At 49.3% G+C, this 20,974-nt stretch overlaps 1 protein-coding gene across 1 annotated transcript; it reads right to left on the reverse strand.

Annotated features, from left to right (window-relative positions):
- Nucleotides 1–509: 509 nt before the first annotated feature.
- On the reverse strand, nucleotides 510–9,572 carry Cnn1 (calponin 1). Its single transcript, XM_048446599.3, has 7 exons — nucleotides 9,414–9,572; nucleotides 7,540–7,661; nucleotides 6,387–6,453; nucleotides 5,600–5,737; nucleotides 5,316–5,426; nucleotides 1,314–1,460; nucleotides 510–1,226 (listed from the first exon to the last, which is right to left on the reverse strand). Exons 1-7 carry the CDS (start codon nucleotides 9,474–9,476, stop codon nucleotides 981–983), a joined length of 894 nt encoding a protein of 297 aa, XP_048302556.1. The 5' UTR covers nucleotides 9,477–9,572; the 3' UTR covers nucleotides 510–980.
- Nucleotides 9,573–20,974: the final 11,402 nt, after the last annotated feature.

Consider the following 20,974-nt stretch of genomic DNA (forward strand, 5'->3'; position numbering starts at 1 on the left):
CAGCAGATACCTTTACCAGTTGAGGCATCTCACCAACCCATGGGATTCAGTTTGAAGAAGATAGACTGCTGAGTACAGGGCAGGCATACGGAGAAAGCCATGCCCCCAGGTTAACTCAGCTGCTCTGCCAACACTAGGAACCAGTAGTGTCGACCCACACCACTTGCACACAATCTGGGGACCCCAGGACTCTCACACATCATTTTGTTTAAGTGTGTGTGGCATTTGCCTGCCCTGTGTAGTGGTGTAAGGTCTGTAGGCATATCTATTTAATTTTTTAAATTACATATTTATTTAGGGAAGATTATGTGTATCCCATGACTTGTGTGGAGGTCAGAAGATGCTGCAGGAACTGATTCTCTTCTACCGTGTGGGTCACAAGGATTGAACTTAGGTCACCGAGCTTGGTGTCAAGTTCCTTTTCTAGCTCTGAACCATCTTGCTGGTCCCAGCGTACGTATGTCTGGAAGAATGAGGGAGCTATCTAAACAGCTGCCCTGAGACTCGGATGACGTCACAGCCATTTATTGTGCTCCAGTGAAATAGAAAAGAAAGTGCTCGAGTTACAAACGCTGCTGTCACATCCACAAACGCCAGCACCGCAAAAACCAAACTGTGTGTGTCCGCTGCATTTCGGGCATGCATTCTGCTCCCACTGCAGGAATGGGGCAGGGGTCAGGCCAAGCCTGGGTTCTGGGAGCTTCGCTTGGAGGGTTTCTGGTTCTGGGAGGTACTCGCTTGTGAGGGAGTAAAAGGGGGCAGCGTCCTTTGGGTGCTGTCGGGGACACCCAATTCTGTGTTGGGCCCTTCAAGAGCTACAGGGATGAGGGGCCCCCTTCCCACCGCCCCCCTCGGCCTGATCTCCCCAAACTGTAACCCTATAGACAGATGCCAGGGGGTTGGGGGACGCCATGCAGGAGATGGGGTTGGCTGGGCCAGCTGGGTCCAGCCAAGAGCAGCAGCCAGCCCCCTGGGGGCCCCTAGGCAGAGTTATAGTAGTTGTGTGGATGGTGATTGTGGGTGGGCTCTCCCAGCTCTGGGTATTCTGGAGTCAGGCAGTATTTGGGATCATACACCTGACGGGGCAGCCCATACACTGTCATGCCCCTCTGTGAGGCCCCCTTGTTGCTGCCCATCTGCAGGCTGACGTTGAGTGTGTCACAGTGTTCCATGCCCAGTCCTGGCTCAAAGATCTGCCGCTTGGTGCCTGGTGCAGTCATGCCAGCCTAAGGAAGGAACAGTGGTCAAACCACAGAGATAGCAGCCCCACCCACCAGCCCTATCTCACCAGGTGTCCCACCGACCACACAAACCTGGCTGGCGCCCTTGTTGGTGCCCATCTGCAGGCTGATGGTGGCCTGGTCCAGGGGCTGATCTGTCCCCAGTTTGGGGTCATAGAGGTGACGCCGAGTACCATAGGCTGTCATGCCCTGCTGACTGGCAAACTTGTTGGTACCCATCTAGGAAAGAGATTAATGAAGCAGTAAGAATTACAGAACATCCCTGTGACCCACAAGAGAAGTCTGCATCAGAGCAGGAGGCCAGAAACACTCAGAGTGGGGATGTTGTATGACCAGACTCTTAGGGTCAGCTACAGTAGGGTGTGGTGGCCAGGGTCTGAGAGACAGCTCGGTGGGTAAAGGTTCCTGCCTCTGAGCCGGATGACCTGGGTTGATTCATGGGACCCACGTAGTGAAAGGAAAGAACCTGAGAAGGCAGAGGCAGGAGGATGTCAGTTTGAAGCCAGCCTTGTCTACGTCGTGACCAGCCACAGATACATAGGGAGATCTTGTCTCAAACCATAAAATAAAAGAGAAAGGGGATGGATTCAAGTCGGGGCTGCTAGCACGGGTCCATGCTGTGGTCCCAGCCACTCAGCTGGGGCTAAGGAAGGATGGCGAGTTACAGGCCTGCCTGCCTGAGCAACTTAGGAAGACTCTGTCACGATAAAAACTACTTGGAAGGTGGAGGCAGGAGGCGCAGAAGAGACGCTCAAGGCTAGCTTTGGTTGAATCGTGACTCCAAGGCTAACCTGGGCTATAGGAGACCCTGTCTCAAGTAAGTGCTTGCTTTCCAAGCACAAGGATCTGAGTTCAGTGCCCAGCACCACCTGTAGAAGCTAGGCATGAGGACATGTGCTCGTAATCCACTAAGGAGGGAGAGACAGGTGGATTCTTTGGGCTTTCTGGCTGGCCAGTCTAACCACATTGGAGAGCGTGGAGGCTGGGACTGGAAAAGCCATCAAGTGCTAGAATGTAATGAGAAATTCTGTGGGGACTTGGAAGATAGACTTCTGGAAGACACACAGCAGAGGCCCGGCTTGTGAGGGTGAAAGTTGCCATTTATATGATTTTTTAATTAATCTGGGGCTGGAGAGATGGCTCAGTGGTTAAGAGCACTGGCTGCTCTTCCAGAGGTCCTGAGTTCAATTACCCACATGGCAGCTCACAACTGTCTGTAACTCCAGCTTCAGGGGGATCTGACACACTCACACCAATGCACATAAAACAAAGTTAAATAAATAATTTAATTTTAAAAAATCTGGTGCTGGAGAAATGGCTCAGCAGTGTTGACAGAGATTTCTGCCAACTGCGGGACCTGGTGGGACAGAACTATCAGTCAACACAGCAGTTAGAAGCAATGTCTGCCCCTCCAGAGGACACAGGTTCTATTCCTATGATTCAAAGCCATTTCTAACTACATTTTCAAGGGCTCTGGTGCCCTCTTCTGGCCTTCACTGGTACCAGGCACATACATGGTGCATATACATACATGCACATACATACAGACAAAACACCCATACACATAAAATAATAACTATGAACCTGTAGTGTCTGGTCAGCTGGGGCATAAGAAGCGCTGGAGAGATGGCACGGTTGTTAACTACACTTAGTATTCCTGCAGCCTACCCATCCAGAAAGTAGCTAACAAACATGCAGTGCCCTCTTAGCTCCTCAGGCACTACACATACATACATGTTGATAAAACACTCATGCACATAAGATACTCAAAAGAAGAAGAGAGGAAACCAGCACCACTGAAGTGAAATCTTGGCTTTACTGGGACAGTTGATCAATTGATGCTGGTTTGCAGATGCTGAGGAAAATACCAGCATCACTGAGGTGGAAGCTGTGGTCCAGAAGGACCAAGGCTGCATCTTAAGCTTGCAGCTGAACTTGACAATACATATGAGTCTCCCCAGTGACTGTTTTTTGTATCATTAAAGCTGCAAGAACAAAGGAGTTATGGAGAAAAACTGAGCACTGAGAGCCCAGGAGAGGCCATTAGTGACGGACGGTACAGCCTCCGTTGCAATGGAAACTCCAGGTCTGAAGTGGGGTCATGGACAGACACTGAGGATTTGTACCATGAGTTAGGGTCAGAGTCCCAGAAGAGAAGTCAGGAACCATTGGTGAAGATCACCTCGGTTGCTGTGGTGACCTCTAGTATATTGGAGATGCCACACTGTGCGACAGCCAGTAAGGACAGCACGTGTGGTGTGGCGCCTCCCTGTGCCTGGTGGCAGAGCCAGGACGGGGCCCAGAAGATCTCGAGTCCCAAAAGTCAGACACTGAGCTACAAGATTTGGAGCTACACTGATGGACTTTGATTTTGTGAAAGTGTAATTGTTTTATGCCTCTGTTCTCTCCTTTTGGAGTAAGAAAACTGTTAAAAAAAAATGTTTACAGAAGCCCACATTAAGAGACTTTGGATATTTTAAAGAAACTTTGAACTTTTAAAGTGTTTGAATTTTTTTCAAGACTATGAGACATTTAAAGTTACAGTTTTATATTATGATATTAACATAAGATCTTGGGAATAAACAAGGTCAGGTGCATTCAGGGTGGTATGGCAGTAAGGAGGGCTTTGGGAATAAACAAGAGAGGGAGGGTGGTTTAATAGTTAGTGATGTGTGTGTGTCGAGTTATAAGAGGTCAGCAGTCATTTTTGTCAACTCGACTTACACTAGAGTCACCTTGGAAGAAGTACCTTTAGTTGAGTTGTGTCCATGAGATTGGTTTGTGGGCATGACTATGGGGCATTTTCTTGCTTACTGATTGATATGGGAAGACCTAGCCCACTGTGGGTGATGCCATCCCTAGGCAGTTATCCTGGGTTGTATAAGAAAACTGAGCAAGCCATGGTGAGCAAGCCAGTAAGCAGCATATCTCCATGGCCTCTGCTTCAGTTCCTGCCTACAGGCTCCTGCTTGGATTCCTGCCCTGACCTCTCCATGATGCACTGTGATGTGGAAATGCAAACTGAATAAACTCCTTCCTCCTACAAGTTTAGGCTAGTGTTTGATCATAGTGTCAGATTGCAAACTAAGAAACCCAATGAAAGACCCTGTCTCAAAAAGCAAAGAGACCTGGCGTGGCAGTTCACGCCTTTAACCCCAGCACTTGGGAAGCAGAGGCAAACTCTGTGAGTTTGAGCCCAGCCTGGTCTACAGAGTGAGTTCCAGGGCAGCCAGGACTACAAAGAGAGACCCTGTCTCAAAACAAAGAAACAAACAAAAAAACCAAGGTGGATTATTCCTGAGGAATGATAGTGGCTGACCTCTGACTTTGATATGCATGCCCACATCCACAGATAAATAAAAATACAAGAGCTGTGGCTACAACTAAGGTACCGTGCTTGCCTAGCATACATGAGGCCCCAGAATCAATCCTCAACACTGAAGAAAAAACTAGTATGCTACCTTCTGCAAACCTTAGTTTCTCTATCTATATAAAGGGGCCAGAGAGATGGCTCAGTGGTTAAGAGCACTGGCTGCTCTTCTAGAGGACCTGGGTTCAATTCCCGTACCCACAATCATCCTTAACTCCAGTTCCAGGGGAGTCAGTGCACCCTTGTTGTCTCTATGGGTACCACACACACATGGTGCACATACATACATGCAGGCAAATATAAGAATAACTTTTAAAGGGATCTAGAGGCTGGAGAGGTGGCTCAGCAGTTAAGAACATTGGTTGCTCTTTCAGAGGACCTGGGTTTGGTTCCCAGCACCGCTGGAAACTCCAGTTCCAGGGTCCAATGCCCTTTTCTGGCCTCGATGTGCACTATCCACACATGTGGTTCACAGGCATACATGCAGGCAAGACATTCATACATGTAACGATAAATAAATAAAATGTTTTAAGGGTCCATTAAAAACAGAAACTACCTAGGAGTATGGTCAAAGAAAGCAAGTTAGTAACTAGAAAATACAGTGTTCCCAGTCAGTTCATACAAATATTCTGATCGCCAGAGCCTCCAGGGTCTGGGCAGCCTTCTGTCAGTCCAGAGCAGCCCCTGTGGAGAAGGGGCCCTACCTGTAGCCCAATGATGTTCCGACCTTCTCTCAGCTTCTCCGGCTCAAATCTCCGCTCTTGTTTCTCTGCATATTTGACCCCCACATTGACCTTGTTTCCTTTTGTCTTGGCCTGCACGGGGCAAAGATGGATATGAACCACCGATGAGCCTCCAGCAGGGCTCCTGTCCCCTCAGACACCAACACCTGCCGCACTCTTGGTGAGGCTCCGTGACCTACATGTCCCTATGGACGTCTGACCTGAGACCAGCCCCTGTCCCATGCCCACTCTGCCTGTACACTCACCATGCTGGCCAGAGCCAGGAGAGTGGACTGAACCTGGGTATGGTTGGTGTTCTCAAACAGGTCGTTGGCCTCAAAGATGTCATGGGGCTTCACTCCATACTTGGTAATGGCTTTAATGAAATTACCTATGTTCTCCAGCTGTAAGGGAAGAGGTCAGGTCAGGAATGGGAGGGTGGAGGACCGAGGAGAGGCTAGTGGCTAAGGGATTGAATGGAGCTCCAAGGGATCTCGTGCCTCCTCGGCCTCTGTGAGCATTTGCCAACACACACAAATATATAAATAAATTAAACAAGTTAATAAAACCTGCCATTCCAATCTCTCAGGAGGCCTGTCTGGGCCTCCCTGGAGCCAGGGAGATGTTTTTGGTAAGACCAAAAAAAAACAAACAAAAAACAAAAAACTCCATATTTCCTGTGCAAGTATCAGGACCTGAGTGTGAATCTCTGGAAACCAAGTAAAAGACACACAGCAAGAATGCCTGCAATCCTGGGACCCCTATAGAGTCGGAAGTGGGGATGGGTCAGGAGACAGCTAGTGTATCCAATGGAGAATGACAAAGGGAAGGAGATCCTGTCTCAAACAAGGTAGAGGAGAAGACCAAGACGGGAGCTGTGCTCTGACTGAGCCTTTGACAAACCCATGGTTGGACATGGTTCAAACCTACAGCCCCTGCCTAGAATCCCACAGTGAGGGGCTGAGCATGACTAGGCAGTAAAGCTCCAGCCTAGCACACTCAATCCTCATTACTAAAATAGAAAACAAACTAGTAACTTGGGTCTGGACTTACCTGGTGCCAGTTTTGGGTTGACTCGTTTACCTTCTTCACAGAACCTGGCTGGAGCTTGTTGATGAACCTAACAAAGAGAAGGGACCAGTGGGCAAAGTGAGTTCTGGTTGCTTCAGAACCCCGGCAAAGTGAATAGGCAACAGTTGGAAGGGGACGCTGCCCAGCACATGCTGATAGGGGGTGTGGAACCCAAGTTGCCAGCCAGAAAATGCTTGAGTCAGACTAAATGTCCTGGTTTTCCTATGTTCAAATGTCAGTGTTCGATGTTGTTGGTTTCATTTGTGTGTGTGCAAGCACATAAGTGTGCATGGCACATGCATGTGTAACGCCATGTGTGCAGAAGTCAGTGGACAGCTTTCAGGAGTCTGTTCTCTTCTTCCAACATGTGGGTGCTGGGAATTGAACTCAGGTCACCAGCCTTGGTGACAAATACCTTTACCCACCGAGCCAATCATCAGCCCATTGGACTTCCTTCATGGCATTTTCTCCCTTCTGGCATGAATGTGATTGTCTGGTTGGTTATTTGGTTACCTTTCCTTTTCTTGCTGATAATATTGCTGGGTATGGAACCAGCGCGATTTCCCCCTTCACAAGGAGTCGGGTTCACTGTCCGCATGCCTAGAGCAAAGGCCTGCACTGGATATATCAGGAGCTCTGAAAATGCTTGTTACATGAATAGGTAAATAGCTGGTTGGTTGACTACAGAAGTCAGCCAGCCTTGCTCGGGCATGTGTTCTGTTCTGAACTGAACCTCAGCCCTGTGCCGGGGATCTCGGTTGTGTGCCGAGTCACGGTGAGCTGCTCCTGTGTGGGTCTTCATCTTCCCCATTGATGAGGGCAGCGGGAAGCCAAGGTCTCCATAAGCTAAAACTGGCAATAAGCAGTCATTGCTGGCAACTGGGAGCCACAAAAAGGCCTGCCCTGTAGTGTGTGCTAAGAAATGGCTCTGGGTACTGTGTCCTAAACCTGACTGACTCTGTCATCTCTGTCTGTGCAATGGGCACAGTGAGTCTTTGTGGCCTTTCAAGGACTGTAAGCGGCATCAAATACCAGCGTCTAACTCCAACTCCAGCTTTGGGATCATCGGGTGATGTTGAAGGCCTACATGGAGCGGGGTGCCGGGTTCGGGGCAGGGACTGAGAATCTCACTCACTCGCAGAGAATGATCCCATCTTTGAGGCCATCCATGAAGTTGTTCCCAATGCGGCGACCTGTCACCCCCTCGATCCACTCTCTCAGCTCCTGCTCACGCTGATGGTCGTATTTCTGGGCCAGCTGAGGTGGGGATGGGGGCATGAGGGGCAGGTGATGAGGAAGCAGGCAGTAGAAAGTAGCTTTGGCTTTCTGGGGCCCATCTCAGCCCGGATAGGCCAGATCTCCTACCTCATCCCATCCCAACTAAGGCAATCCTGTCTTAGTGTCCACGGTGTGTGTGTGTGTGGGGGGCAGAACTGGGGGGAGGCAGAGGGCCAGGATTGAGGTGGCACCTGCCCAGGGGGCCATTCCGGGCATTCTGAGGTTTGGCACCAATGAATAGACAAAGAGGGGGCTGGGGAGCCAGATCCTTGAAGCTGGGGGGCGGCGCTTGGCTCTTTGGTTTCCCCTCCAAGCCAAACTTGGGGCTTAACATCCCCTGAGCCAGCCCCCCTCCACTGTCCACATAGAAGAGGAGATGCCTTAAACTGGGGGTGGGGATGAACCTTAAGAAGGAGCCCTGGGTGCTGGTTTGCTGGGAGCACTGTTCCCACACCTATGCAGTGTAGCCTCAGGTGAGAAGTGAGGGTGCTCTTGTTCCCCTCCTAACCTTGCCTGAATGTATTTCTTAAGTCTGTCCTTAGTCCCAGTTTGTCTCTCTCGTTGTCCCCCCAACTCTGTATATTATCATCCTTTCCTCAATCTCGGGGTCCCTATCTCAGAAAACAATTCTGTCCAGCCAGCTGTGGGACTCAAGGCTTTTTGTAGTTCTGATCCCGTCTTCCCGGGTAGGCGGTGGGATTCGGCCAACTCCCATCTCCACCTCTTAGCTCCTGTCTCCCTCCTGGCTCGCCCTCCAGTCTGTCTGCGAGGCTGCTTCGCGTTCTTTCAGGAATCCTGCTGCATGCTGGCCTCCCAGCCCCTGGTGCTGGTGAGATGGGGGGATGCTTCACTTCTACTGAATGGGGAGAGGAGGGATGCACCCCCTCACCTGGCCCCAGCCCTGCCGCCCCCCTCCTCACCAGCCCGGCTTTATAAAGCAAACCGGCCCTTATATAGCGCGGGCCCAGGCTGCCCAAGGCCGCCTTATAAGGCGCGGCGGCTCTTCTGCGACTCTGGGGCCGGCGCTGGGGGGAGGGGGCGGCGCTGCCATCAATCTCCCGCAGAGCACCCGCCCCCTGTTCTCCCCCAACTCTAACCCTTAGGATGCCCCAACCTGATCCTGGTCCCAATCCATGCTCCTCGCTCCCTTCAACTCCTGCTGTGGGACCCTGGAAAGAAAGAGCCTCAGTGTTCCCTTCTGTCAAATGGGACTGCCTCTCCTTGTCTATGCAGTTCCCTGTCCCGGGAAGCCGACCTATCCCAGTGTGGAGAGAGTTTGGCTCTGCACTTGCCTTATCTGGCGCCCTAGCTCCTCGCTGATCCTTTCTAAGCCTCAGTTTACCCATCCATGGCAAGAAAATGGGGTCTCTCAATGTCTTCTAGCTCTGCAAACTTCAGACTTAACTTTTTTTTAAAGGTGGGGGTCTGTCCCTTCACCTACATCCCTCCCAGAAACAAGAAGGTCGACCAAAGACTCTGAGCAGGCTGGGAACCTTTACGGCACTCTGATTACCTCTATTATAGGTAGTGGGATGGGTTCCCTCACTTCACCCCTCAAGTAACTGGGGGCTCTGGATGTTCCAAGGACAGAAAAATAGCCCCTACCTGGTCTCCCTTCTTCTCTTCTCAGGTCTCAAGTCATGTGACCCAGGTAGGAGGGAATTCAGGGAGCTGGATCTGCCCTGAGTGTGTCAGGGACCAGACTAGGCAGTCAGTCCTCTCCAGCCTTACCTTGTTCTTGACTTCAGCAGACAGGCCATAGGCAGGGCCTCGATTGAAATGTGCAGAAGACATGCTGGCCCGGGGGCTCTGGCAAAGCGGAGGTGCTGGTGACACTAACAAGCAGGACAAGGCAGCTGAGCCTGCGTCTGCTGCCTCTTCCCTCTTCACACGTTTTTGAAGCTCCAGAGGCCAGCCCCGGGCTCTTCCAAGCCTGTCCCATTGGCCACAGGGGCTTGCCAAGGGGCGTGGCACCACACACACACTTTGGCCACCCCCACCTCGTGATGTCAGGGCCTTGGTATTGGGAGCTGATTGTGTCATTGTTTCCACCTAAGGGGCTGCTTGCCTTATTCTGGGAAGGGGGGTCTGCTCACACAGGCCACCCCTCTGCTACCCTCCTCCCCATGCCAATTCTCTGTGTCCCATCTCTGAATTTCCTGATCTCAAAGGTCATTGGTCTCTGCCCCTCTTCAATCCCAAAACAGGTACTGTGTCCACTGCGCATCCCTGGTGCCGTCCCCCTCCCCATCCCGACCCGTAGTTTAGCAAGACAATCTGTTCCACACATCAACACTCTCCACATAGCCTTCTCTCTGGATCTCTATTGCCCAATCTGTAGAAGGGCTAATGACAAAGCTTGCCTCGTGAGGGTGCTGAAAAGATCAGAAAAAAAAAGTCAACCCCAGGGTGCCCAATGTAGTGCCTGGCACAAGGGAGAACCCCAGCAAAGCTTTGTGTCTGCGAAGAATTTGGTACCCTGTTCTGTCCTCTCCGGTTCCTTATGAGGACTTGGGGCAGCAAGAGCCTATATCTAAGTTGGTATGATGGCCCAGGGCAAATTCCCAGCACTACAGGCAAAAGAACTCGTAAGAGTCTGGGCCAGCCTGGGCTACATAGTGAATTCCAGTGCAGTCTGGGCTATAGAGTGAGCCCCTGTCTCTGTCTCACACACGTTAGTTAAAAGGGGACGGGGGAGGCTAGTGAGGTGACTCCATGGGTTACCAACAAACTTGATGATCAGAGTTTGAACCCCAGGACTCACAGAATGGGACAAGAGAACAAACTCCTGCAAGTTGTCCTCTGACCTCTGTTGTGTGCAAACACACACACACACACACACACACACACACAAATGTAATGGAAAATGTTAAAAAGGAAGGGGAAGGCTAGGACATAGATCTGTTAGTAAAGTGTTTGCCTAGCATGCACCAAACTCTGGTTCAGTACCCAGTACCATGTAAACCAAGCCTGGTAATGCCATGTGTGTAATCCCAGACCCAGGATGTTCAGAAGTACAGGGTCATCCTTGGCTACATACTTAGTTCAAGACCAGCCTGGGCTACTTTGACAATCTGAGCCTCTGGGGCCTGTGTTAGCTGGTCTTGGCCCTGAGCACTCCCCTGTCTCTGTCCAGCTCAGGCTGGTCTGCTGGACACCTGTAAGCATCCCTATCGAGGACAGCTCTCATCTGGGCCATGGGATGGATGTTCCACCCAAATCATATCAAGGGTAGGATAATGACACTTAGATGACATCAATCTCTGAGCATTAATGATACTTTAAGGACCGGCAATTTGCAGGCCATGTATGAAGGGCACATCTGGCAGGGCAGTGAGGTCCACGCCTTTAATCTCAGCACTTGGGAGGCAGAGACAGGTGCATCAGAGGAAGTTTCAGGCCAGCCAAAGATACAGAGTTAGACCCTGTCTTAAAATAACAACAACAGATAATAACGATGAAATTTTATTAATAATTATCAATTCTTAATGATATATAATAGTTATTGATTGATATCAAAACAATAACATATTGTTTTTTTTTTTTATTTTTGAGACAGGGTTTCTCTGTAGTTTTTGGTGCCTGTCCTGGAACTAGCTCTTATAGACCAGGCTGGCCTCGAACTCACAGAGATCCGCCTGCCTCTGCCTCCCGAGTGCTGGGATCAAAGGCGTGCGCCACCACCGCCCGGCCCAATAAAATATTGTTAATAATTAGTATTATTATTTTGAGGCAGAAGCCGGGGACACTCCTCAGGGGTAAATTCCTTACCCAGCATGTGGAAGACTTTAGGATGATTGCCAGCGTTACAAGAGAAAAGGACAGATTGAAAACAATTCCAATTGCTGTACAGAGCAATGAATGGCCTAGCAGGTAAAGGCACTTGCTGCCAAGCCTGACAACCTGAGTGTTAATTTCTGGGACTTCCATGATAGAAGGAGAAATCTGAGAGTTTTTCTCTGACCTCCACCATGCAAGCCAGGGTACATGTGAACACACACGCACGCACACGCACACACTGGAATACAAATTACAAATGTTTATTATAACATTTGGGGAGGGGAGTGAGACAGTCCCATGTAGCCCAGGCTAGTATCAAACCTGCAGTGTAGCTGAGGATGGCCTTGCTCTCCTGGTTCTCCTTCCTCTATGAACTCCACAGCTCAGCAGTATAGCTATTCACAACCATCCTCAGGCGCATTGTCATGGATCCCCCCACTACCCTCCCTGTCCCCTTTCTTTATATCTGATTTCCTTCCTCTTCCCTAATGATCCCTGCTTTCATGTCATATAGACTATGAAGCAAACAGCCAACACTGCTCAGGCTGGAGTAATGGCTCTAAGGAGCACATACGGTTCTTGCCAAGGACCTGAATTCAGTTTCCAGCTCCCTTGTCCGGTGGTCCACAACCTCCTGTAACTCCAGCTCCAGGGTATTTGGTGCCCTGGCCCAGCCTTCAAGGGCACTGCATACACAGACACAGTCTCAGGAAAAAGGAAATCTTGCTTGAGGCAAGGACTCACTATATTCCCAGGCTGGAATTGAACTTGGAATTTGCTTCCCTCCTCCTCCTGTGTAGCTGGAATTACAAGCATGTGTCGCCCCACTTGACTTGCCAACAGCTTTTCTGTCAAACCCTGTCAAAACTGTGGTCATATAACCTACTCGATACTCAGAGCAGCCTACAGTAGATGTTGTTCTTGTGGGCATTTTACAGATGGAGAAACAGCAGCACGGGCAGGTGTGGGATCCCTTGCCCTAGGAATGTGTCACACAGTTTTGTCAGGTGAAACAGTGTCTCAGCCTTTACACTGACGGATACTTCTTTGCACTGGAGCCCTGCCCTGGGCACTATGACTTTAACGTATCCCAAGCCTTTATGAGGTACCAGTTGCCAGCACCTGCTCCCCCGGTTTTTAGACAGACTTTTGCAATGTAGCCCAGGCTGGCATCCTGAGTGCTAGTGTGGCAGACACGCACCAACAGGCCTAGTTCCCATTTGAGAATCTGGTGATACAGGCCTACAACTGTCAGGAGACACAAGCAGGAGATCATGAGTTCAAGGTCCTCCTCAACTACATAGTGAACCTACCCAGCCTGAGCTACACGATTTGAGACCCTGTCTCAGAAAACAAACAAAATAAAATGAGATGTTGGGATGTGGTTCAGTTGGAGAGTGCTTGCCTGTCATGCATGAAGACCTGTCTCAAAGTAAAGTATGTGGTGGGTTCCATCCCTGGTCCATAAGCCGGCCTCAGTGCTGCCCCTCTGGGAGGTGGTGGTAGGGGGATCAGAAGTTCAAGGCCGTGTTGAATTTACATACTGAGTTTAAGAAGCTACAGAGAGAGATTCTGTTTCAAAAATAGTAAGTATGATCAAAAGGAGGGAGAACAAGAAAAAAATAAATAAATGAAAAATGATTGGTCATGGGGGTGCACAACTTTAATCTCAGCACTCAGGAAGTGGCTGGGTCTTTGATTTTGAGGCCTGGCTACTTAGTGAAACCCTGGGCAGGTGGGAGAAAGGGAGAGAGGGCCAGGAGGAGACAGACAGAAAGAGACAAAGACAGAGAACCAGTGGGCTAAGAAATACATCAAATTGTATCAAATAAGATAGTAACCCATGCTTCACAACAACCCTCCAAGAAGGGTCCTACAGGATGAACAGAGAAGGGTAGTCAGTTGTCCAGGTCACACAGCCTGAAGGCAGTAGCGTGGAATTTGAATTAATTCTCAGCCACGAGAGGGCAGCGATCACTACAGCGCTAGCAAGGTCTGGTGCCTCCTAGCGGTCAGGGCACTGGGGTGGGGGTGGGGAGGCTGACGTCAGCGCTGACTCACTTCGGGGGCTCCCGGGTCCGCCGCTGCTTGGCCATTTATAGAATCCCCGCGGGCTCTGAAGTCAGAATGCTGGCACGGCGGAGGCGGCGGCGGCGGGTGGGGAGCCCGGGGACCCCAAGGGCGGTGCTCTGTGGGCCTGCCTTGTCGTTCTGATCCTGGAGCACATCGCTGGTCCCATCCCTGTCCCTGATCACCCAAGCACAGGCCCGCACTGTGCCTCAGCTCCCCATTCCTAGGAGAAGCATGGAATCTTTCAAAAAACAGACTTTGATCCACAGCTGTGGTGCCAGCACTCAGAAGGTGGAGGAAGGAGCAGCAGGATTACAAGGTCAGCATGGGCTACACAGAGAGTTCCAGGCTAGCCTGAGCTACATGAGAACCTGTCTCAAAAAAAAAAAAAAAAATATATATATATATATATATATATATATTTTAATTTAAATGTACTGAGCAGTGGTGGCACAAGCCTTTAATCCCAGCATTTAGGAAGCAGAGACAGGCAGATATCTGTGAGTTTGAGGCCAGCCTGGTCTACAAAGGGAGTTCCAGGACAGCCAGGGCTACACAGAGGAGCCCTATCTCAAACAAACAAAATAACAAAAATAAATAAGAAGGAAAAGAAAAGCCAGTGTCTTTCCTGAGCTTTAGGGAACTCCCTAAAACAAAACACTTCCACACACGTCCCAACACACTCGGGTCCCTTCGTGTGTTGGTGTGAGTGACTGAACACCTCCACTACCCGTTTTCCTTGGCAGTTCCTCTCTTCCAGAGCTGCTGTCCTGGCTCTCAGGAAGCAGGTGGACCCAGCAGCTTTGAGGTGGCGTGTGCTTAGCATGCAGGAGCTCTTGCTCCATCCCATCAACAGATTTATGTTTGGTTCTGTTCTGTTCACAAAAGGCTTGCTAATACATGGAGTTTTGGGTTCCAACCCCCGGCTCTGGACAAATCAGGTGCCTCTCCAAGGCCTAGACCCCCAGCTCTTGGGAAGTGGAAGCAGGAGAATCATTAGTTCAATGCTCCAAGCCAGCATGGACTACATCAAACTCTGTCTCAAAAAATAAAACTAAAGAAGACTGGGGCTCAGTGGTGGAGTACTTGTATAGCAGGAATAAGGTCGTACGTTTCACGCCATTTTAAATGCAAGAAAGGTGAACGAGCTAGGTCTCACACTCACACACTTTTGCATGGAGATGCTTAACTGTATACCAAGTGAGGGTGTAGCTCTCCAGCACCTTTGGGACCTAACAGTGAGGGTGCCTTGTATATTCCCATTTCTCCCCTCCCTAAAAGAACAGCTGGAGGAACACCCAAAGGGCCATGACCTGTGACTGGCATTTTTCTAGAACATCCTATATCTGTTATTTTCATGGAGCAGCATTGAGGTTTTCCAGGAAATTACTGGGAGAAAGAAAGTACCTGTTTACTGGGTAGAAGCAGGTGGATCTCTGTGAGTTCAAGACCAGTCTGGTCTCCATAGTAAGTTACAGGCCAGAGAGGGCTGCATAGTGAGACCCTGTCTAAAAGAGCAGAGGGAGTTTATTTATATTTAGTTTTGTTTTAATTTCTGCAACAGTTTCCTGTAGCAGACCAGGCTGACCTTCAACTTTCTATGTAGCTGAGGATAACCTTGAACTTCTGATCCTTCAACATCTCTTTCCTGAATGGTGGGATTACACACCTGCCTGTATTTCAATTTTTTAAGTTACATTTATTTTATATTACACACAAAGTCGTGTGTGTGTAAGCCAGGAAACATCTTGTTGAGAGTCAGTGCACTCCTTTTGTGAGGTCTAGGGTGGGGAGTCAAACTCAGGTCATCAGAATTACTTGCTGGCATCTATTTTTTTTTTTTTTGAGACAGGTGTAATACTAAGTTGGGGGCATCACCCAAGTCCCTGGTAGTCATCCTTAGGGCGCCAATGGAGCAGAAAGCTCCATCTCAGGCCCCCTCACCCTGGGAGTTGCCTTGGGCCAAACTTCACCTCCAGACTCCAACTCCCAGCCTGCCAAGCACTGACCCTTCCCCAGGGAGGGTCAGGACCACTCCTGCAGGCTATTTAGGCTTGCACTGGAAAAGGACACCATGGTTTGGGGTTTTGCATGTCTGCCCCCACCCCCGTCTCTGTCTCTGTCTCTCTTCTTGCCATGCTCTTCCGGTCACCCGGGATCACGGCATTTATTAAATGTGGGCATTTTTGATTTGGTCTAATCTGGTTTAATAGGAGATATTTTGTGTTGGTGGAGAGGCTCTTCTTAAGAATTTTCTTAACAGGATCTCACATAGCTCAGGCTGGATTTGAACTCTCTGTGTAGCCATCACACCCAGATGTTTTGTGAGATAGGAGACCATCACCTCTGTAGCCAGATGTTTTGTGAGACTGGAGACCATCACCTCTGTGTAGCCATCACACCCAGATGTTTTGTGAGACAGGAGACCATCACCTCTGTGTAGCCATCACACCCAGATGTTTTGTGAGACTGGAGACCATCACCTCTGGGTAGCCATCACACCCAGATGTTTTGTGAGACTGGAGACCATCACCTCTGGGTAGCCATCACACCCAGATGTTTTGTGAGACAGGAGACCATCACCTCTGGGTAGCCATCACACCCAGATGTTTTGTGAGACAGGAGACCATCACCTCTGTGTAGCCATCACACCCAGATGTTTTGTGAGACTGGAGACCATCACCTCTGGGTAGCCATCACACCCAGATGTTTTGTGAGACTGGAGACCATCACCTCTGTGTAGCCATCACACCCAGATGTTTTGTGAGACAGGAGACCATCACCTCTGTGTAGCCATCACACCCAGATGTTTTGTGAGACAGGAGACCATCACCTCTGTGTAGCCATCACACCCAGATGTTTTGTGAGACCGGAGACCATCACCTCTGTGTAACCATCACACCCAGATGTTTTGTGAGATCGGAGACCATTGACAAAAGTGAGAATCTGTGACAACGAGCAGCATGGAGGAAACTATCTGATGCTATCGACGGAGAGAGAAGTTTCCAGAGATTTCATATGTTCAAGGTCCTCCGCTTTCAAACCCAGGCTGTTATTATTCTTAGTCATCTGCCTCAAGAAGTCCAAGTGAAGGTGTGAAGAGTACAGCTGTATCAGGGACATTTGCTCTGTGGCCCTGTCACCCTATGGAGCCATCACCTGGGAGCACAGGGGACAAACATGAGGCCAGAGCAGGCAAACTCAGCCGCAGCCAGATAAAGGTGCCTCAGTGCAGTGGCAAATGCGAAACTCTTTTTTGCTGTCCTTGGAGGTGTGTTGATGTGAACTAAAAAGCCCCCATCGGTTCATATGTTTGAATACTTGTCCCCAGTTGGTGGACTGTTTGGGAAGGATTAGGAGGTGTGGCCTTGTTAGAGGAGGAGTGTCGTTGGAGGTGGGCTTTGAGATTTCAAAGTCCCTGTCAGACCAGGACTGTGTCCCTCCAACTGCACCTTTCAGATCAGACATGAGCTTTTAGCTCCTGCCCTATCAAGTGCTATGCCTGCCTGCCTGCCTGCCGGTCACCATGCTCCTGCTGTGATGGTCAGGGCTCACCACTGAGACCGCAAGCCCCCACTTTCCTTTCTAAGTTGGGCATGATGCATCTTCCCAGCCAAGACGGGTATGTACCATCATGTGCTGCCTGCTGCATAGCCTTACCCAGGTCCGTTTTAGCCTGGTTTGATTTTTTTAATGTATTTTGTGTATATGGTGCTCTACTTGCATGTACACCTGCATGACAGAAGAGGGCATTAGATCCCATCATAGATAGTTGTGAGCCACCATGTGGTTGCTGGGAATTGAACTCAGAGTAGCCAGTGCTCTTAACTCCTGAGCCATCTCGCCTGCTGCCATGGTTTGATTTTTTTTTTTAAATACAGGTTTCAGGTAGCCCAAGCTGAACAAGAACTCACTATGGGGGTGGGCAGCACTGGGATGGCCCAGTGGTACAAAGTTCTTGATACCAAGCCTGGGACCCACAGATGAGGACCAACTGTGCCGTGTCCTCCGACCTCCATGTGCACCCACGGCACTCGGACCCCACCCAAATAAATAAACAAATTCAAACCTTTTTAAAGAACTCAGTAGGTAGCTAAGGATGAACTGAAGCTGTTGACCCTTCTGCCTGAGTTTTGAGTGGCGGCACTATAGGTCAGCAGCACACCTGGCGTTGGGCACCTTTCTGAGCCTTAACTTCCTTCTGTAATGGGCATAGGAACAGTTCCTCTCATGTTTGCTTGTTTTAAACTTTTTTTTAAACATTTATTTATGTCTATTTATTATTCGTGTGTGTGGCCACATGACTGCTAGTATACAGGGAAGTCAGAAGACAGCTCCCAGTGATCCGTTCCTCTCCTTCCATCACGGGGCCCCAGAAGTGGACTTGGGTCATCAGACTTGGTGACAAGTGCCTTTGCCTTCCGACTCATCTGCCCAGACCCTCTAGGCTGGCTTAGTGGGTAAAGTCACTTATACAAGGATGAGGAGTTGAATTTGACTCCCCGGAACCCACATTAAAACTAAGTATGGCGGCTGGGCATGGTGGCACACGCCTTTAATCCAAGTAACTTGGGAAGCAGAGACTGGTGAATCTCTGTGAGTTCCGGGTCAGCCTGGTCTACAGAGTGAGTTCTGGGACAGTAAGGGCTACATAATAGAGAGACCCTGTCTCAAAGCAAGAACAAAACAAATACATAACAATCCAGGCAAGTCTGCATGTGCCTGTAACTCCAAAATGGGATGGGGCAGAGACAGGATGGTACTGGAAGCTGCCTGATTGAGTCAGCCTACCTACAACAGTAGCCAGGTTCAGTGGGGGACTCCATGTTAAGGGGACACCATGGAGATCACTGAAGGAAGACATCAGAGGCCTCCTCTGGCCTCCCACACACTTACAGGGCACAGACACGCTGATGCACATGCTCACAGCCACGCCTGTGCCACACGCACAGACAAAATGGTAATTTTTATTTTTATTTTATTTTTTGAGACATGTTTTTTTCTGTGTAGCCCTAACTTTCCCAAGACTTGCTCTATAGACCAGGCTGGCCTCAAAAAAAAAAAATGGTAATTTTTAGAAAGGAGTTACAGATTTCTCATCTGAACTTATTCCCAGCTGCTTATGTTAACATTTTCAAAAAGTTATATGAACATTTTTTTAAAGTTATGCACGTGTGTGTGTTCCCATGTTTATCTGTGCATACAAATGTATGTGTGTGCCTGCAGGTATCCGGGGGGTGCTGGCCCCCTGGAACCGGAGTTGTAACTACCACAGGGTTGTAACTTCGTGGTTATGAGCTACCACCTGGGGTCTGGCACCTGACTCAGACTCTGTAGCAGCAGCAAGTGTTTAACTGCTAAGCCATCTCTTCAGCTCTGAATGGTGACCCTTATAAAAATAAACTACCTCTTTGGTTTGTTTGTTTAGTTAACTGGTTGAGACAGGATCCTATTATGTAGTCCAGGCTGGCCTTGAACTCACAAAGTGCCTGCCTCAGTGTCCTAACTCTGGGGATTACAGGCATGCTCCCCCATGCCCAGCTCAGGAAAGCTCTATGTGCGGAGCTCCAGGCTTCCTGAGGCTTGTTTGAGTTTGGGGGTCGTTTGCTCTTTTGTCCTTCCCTCCCACTGTGTCCTTTAGTCCTGGCGTTTGGTTTCACGCCTCTCTAGATTCTGCAGTAGTTGTGTCGTTTGTGAGCTTGACCCCTGCGCCAACTCCTTGGCAGGGACTTTGAGTTTAGATGGTCTCATAATTTGGCCCTGATCCAACTGCAGCTTTGCGGGAAGGATACCAGAGAGGTGACGGCGTGCCTCTGTGTGCGTCATACCAGGGCATATGACATCACCATGACTCATGGCTGCCAGGATGTCTGCCCACACTCTTCACTGCTTCTCTAGGGTTATTCTAAGGACTGCACAGTAAAGGGACATCCAGATATACTGTACCATACACAGTCCACACAGGGGTGCGGGGCCAGTGAGGGCACCTGCTTAAATCAACTACTTGGGCTCATTCCCCAGCCCACTTTTGTTTGTTCTTAAATTTTTAATTACATTTATTTACTTGTGTGTGTGTGTGCACATAAGCACAAGCCGGGGCACACATGTGGGAGTCTGCTATCCCCTTCCACTGTGTGGGTTCCAGGAGTCAGACTCTCAGGTCTTGGGACTTGATTGCAAATGATGTTCTGTGAGCCGCATCGCTACATCACTGATCTGGGACTTTTTAAAATAATGGTAATGAGAACTCAGGGACCTGTATTTGCTAAGTAAGCTCTCTACCACTGAACTACATCTTAAGCCCCATGGTTCTTTTTCATTTTACAACCTTTATTCATTTTAAAATGTTATGTGTGCTGGGCGGTGGTGACACACGCCTTTTATCCAAACACTCAGGAGGCAGAGGCAGGTGGATCTCTGAGTTCAAGGCCAGCCTGGTATACAAGAGCTAGTTCTAGGACAGGCTACAAAGCTACAAAGAAACCCTATCTCGAAAAACCAATAAATAAATAAATAAATAAATAAAATGCTATGTTTATGAGTGCTTTGCTTGCATTTATGTGTAGCATGTGTCTTCAGTGCCTGGAAGAGCAAGTTTAATTCCCAGCACCCATGTGGCAGGCAGCTCACAGGCATCTGTAACTCCAGTTTCAGATGTAATGCCCTCTTCTGGCCATTGCAGGCACTGCACATACATGCACATATCCACACTTAGACGCACAAACACAAATAAATATAATAAAACTAGGGATTGGAGAGATGGCTCAGAGGTTGAGAGCACTGGTTGCTCTTCCAGAGGTCCTGAGTTCAATTCCCAACAACCACATGTGCAGTAACTACAGCAGAAGCCATAATCCAAAGGGTCACAGAAACAAAAACCTCTCAACAGACAGCCACAACTAGGCTTTAAGGGGCTGGCACAGTGAAATCCAGGCCCCAGGTCTACCTCTGCTTTAGCTGGTGGTATTACCAGTTAATGCCACTGTAGTGAAATGCCTGAGAAGTTTTATATAGAAGGATTCATTCAGTTTAGTGTAGTCCTGAAGGTTCAGAGGCTCAACACTAGGTGATGCCTTCTTGCTGGCAGAGTGTCCAGTAAGGCAAAGCATCACCTGACAAGAAGTGGGGCTGTGGACAGGTCCGGTCCTCTGGGTCTTCCTGACACACATACACCCTCTCAACAGGGTTTCTCATTCTGTAGCCCTAGCTGGACTGGGAAAAGCTAGGTAGACCAGGCTAGTCTCGAACTCTAAGAAGTGTGCCTGCTTCTGCCTTTTCTTTTTTTTTTTTTAAAAAAAAATTATTTATTTGTACAGTGTTTTGCCTGCTTGTATGTCTGTGTGAGGGTGTTGGATTCCCCTGAAACAGGAGTTACAGACAGTTGTTAGCTGCCATGTGGATGTTGGTAATTGAACCCAGGTCCTCTGGAAGAGCAGCCACTG

This window comes from Myodes glareolus, chromosome 4 (genome assembly GCF_982192425.1).
Source record: "Myodes glareolus chromosome 4, mMyoGla1.1, whole genome shotgun sequence".
Classification (NCBI taxonomy): domain Eukaryota; kingdom Metazoa; phylum Chordata; class Mammalia; order Rodentia; family Cricetidae; genus Myodes; species Myodes glareolus.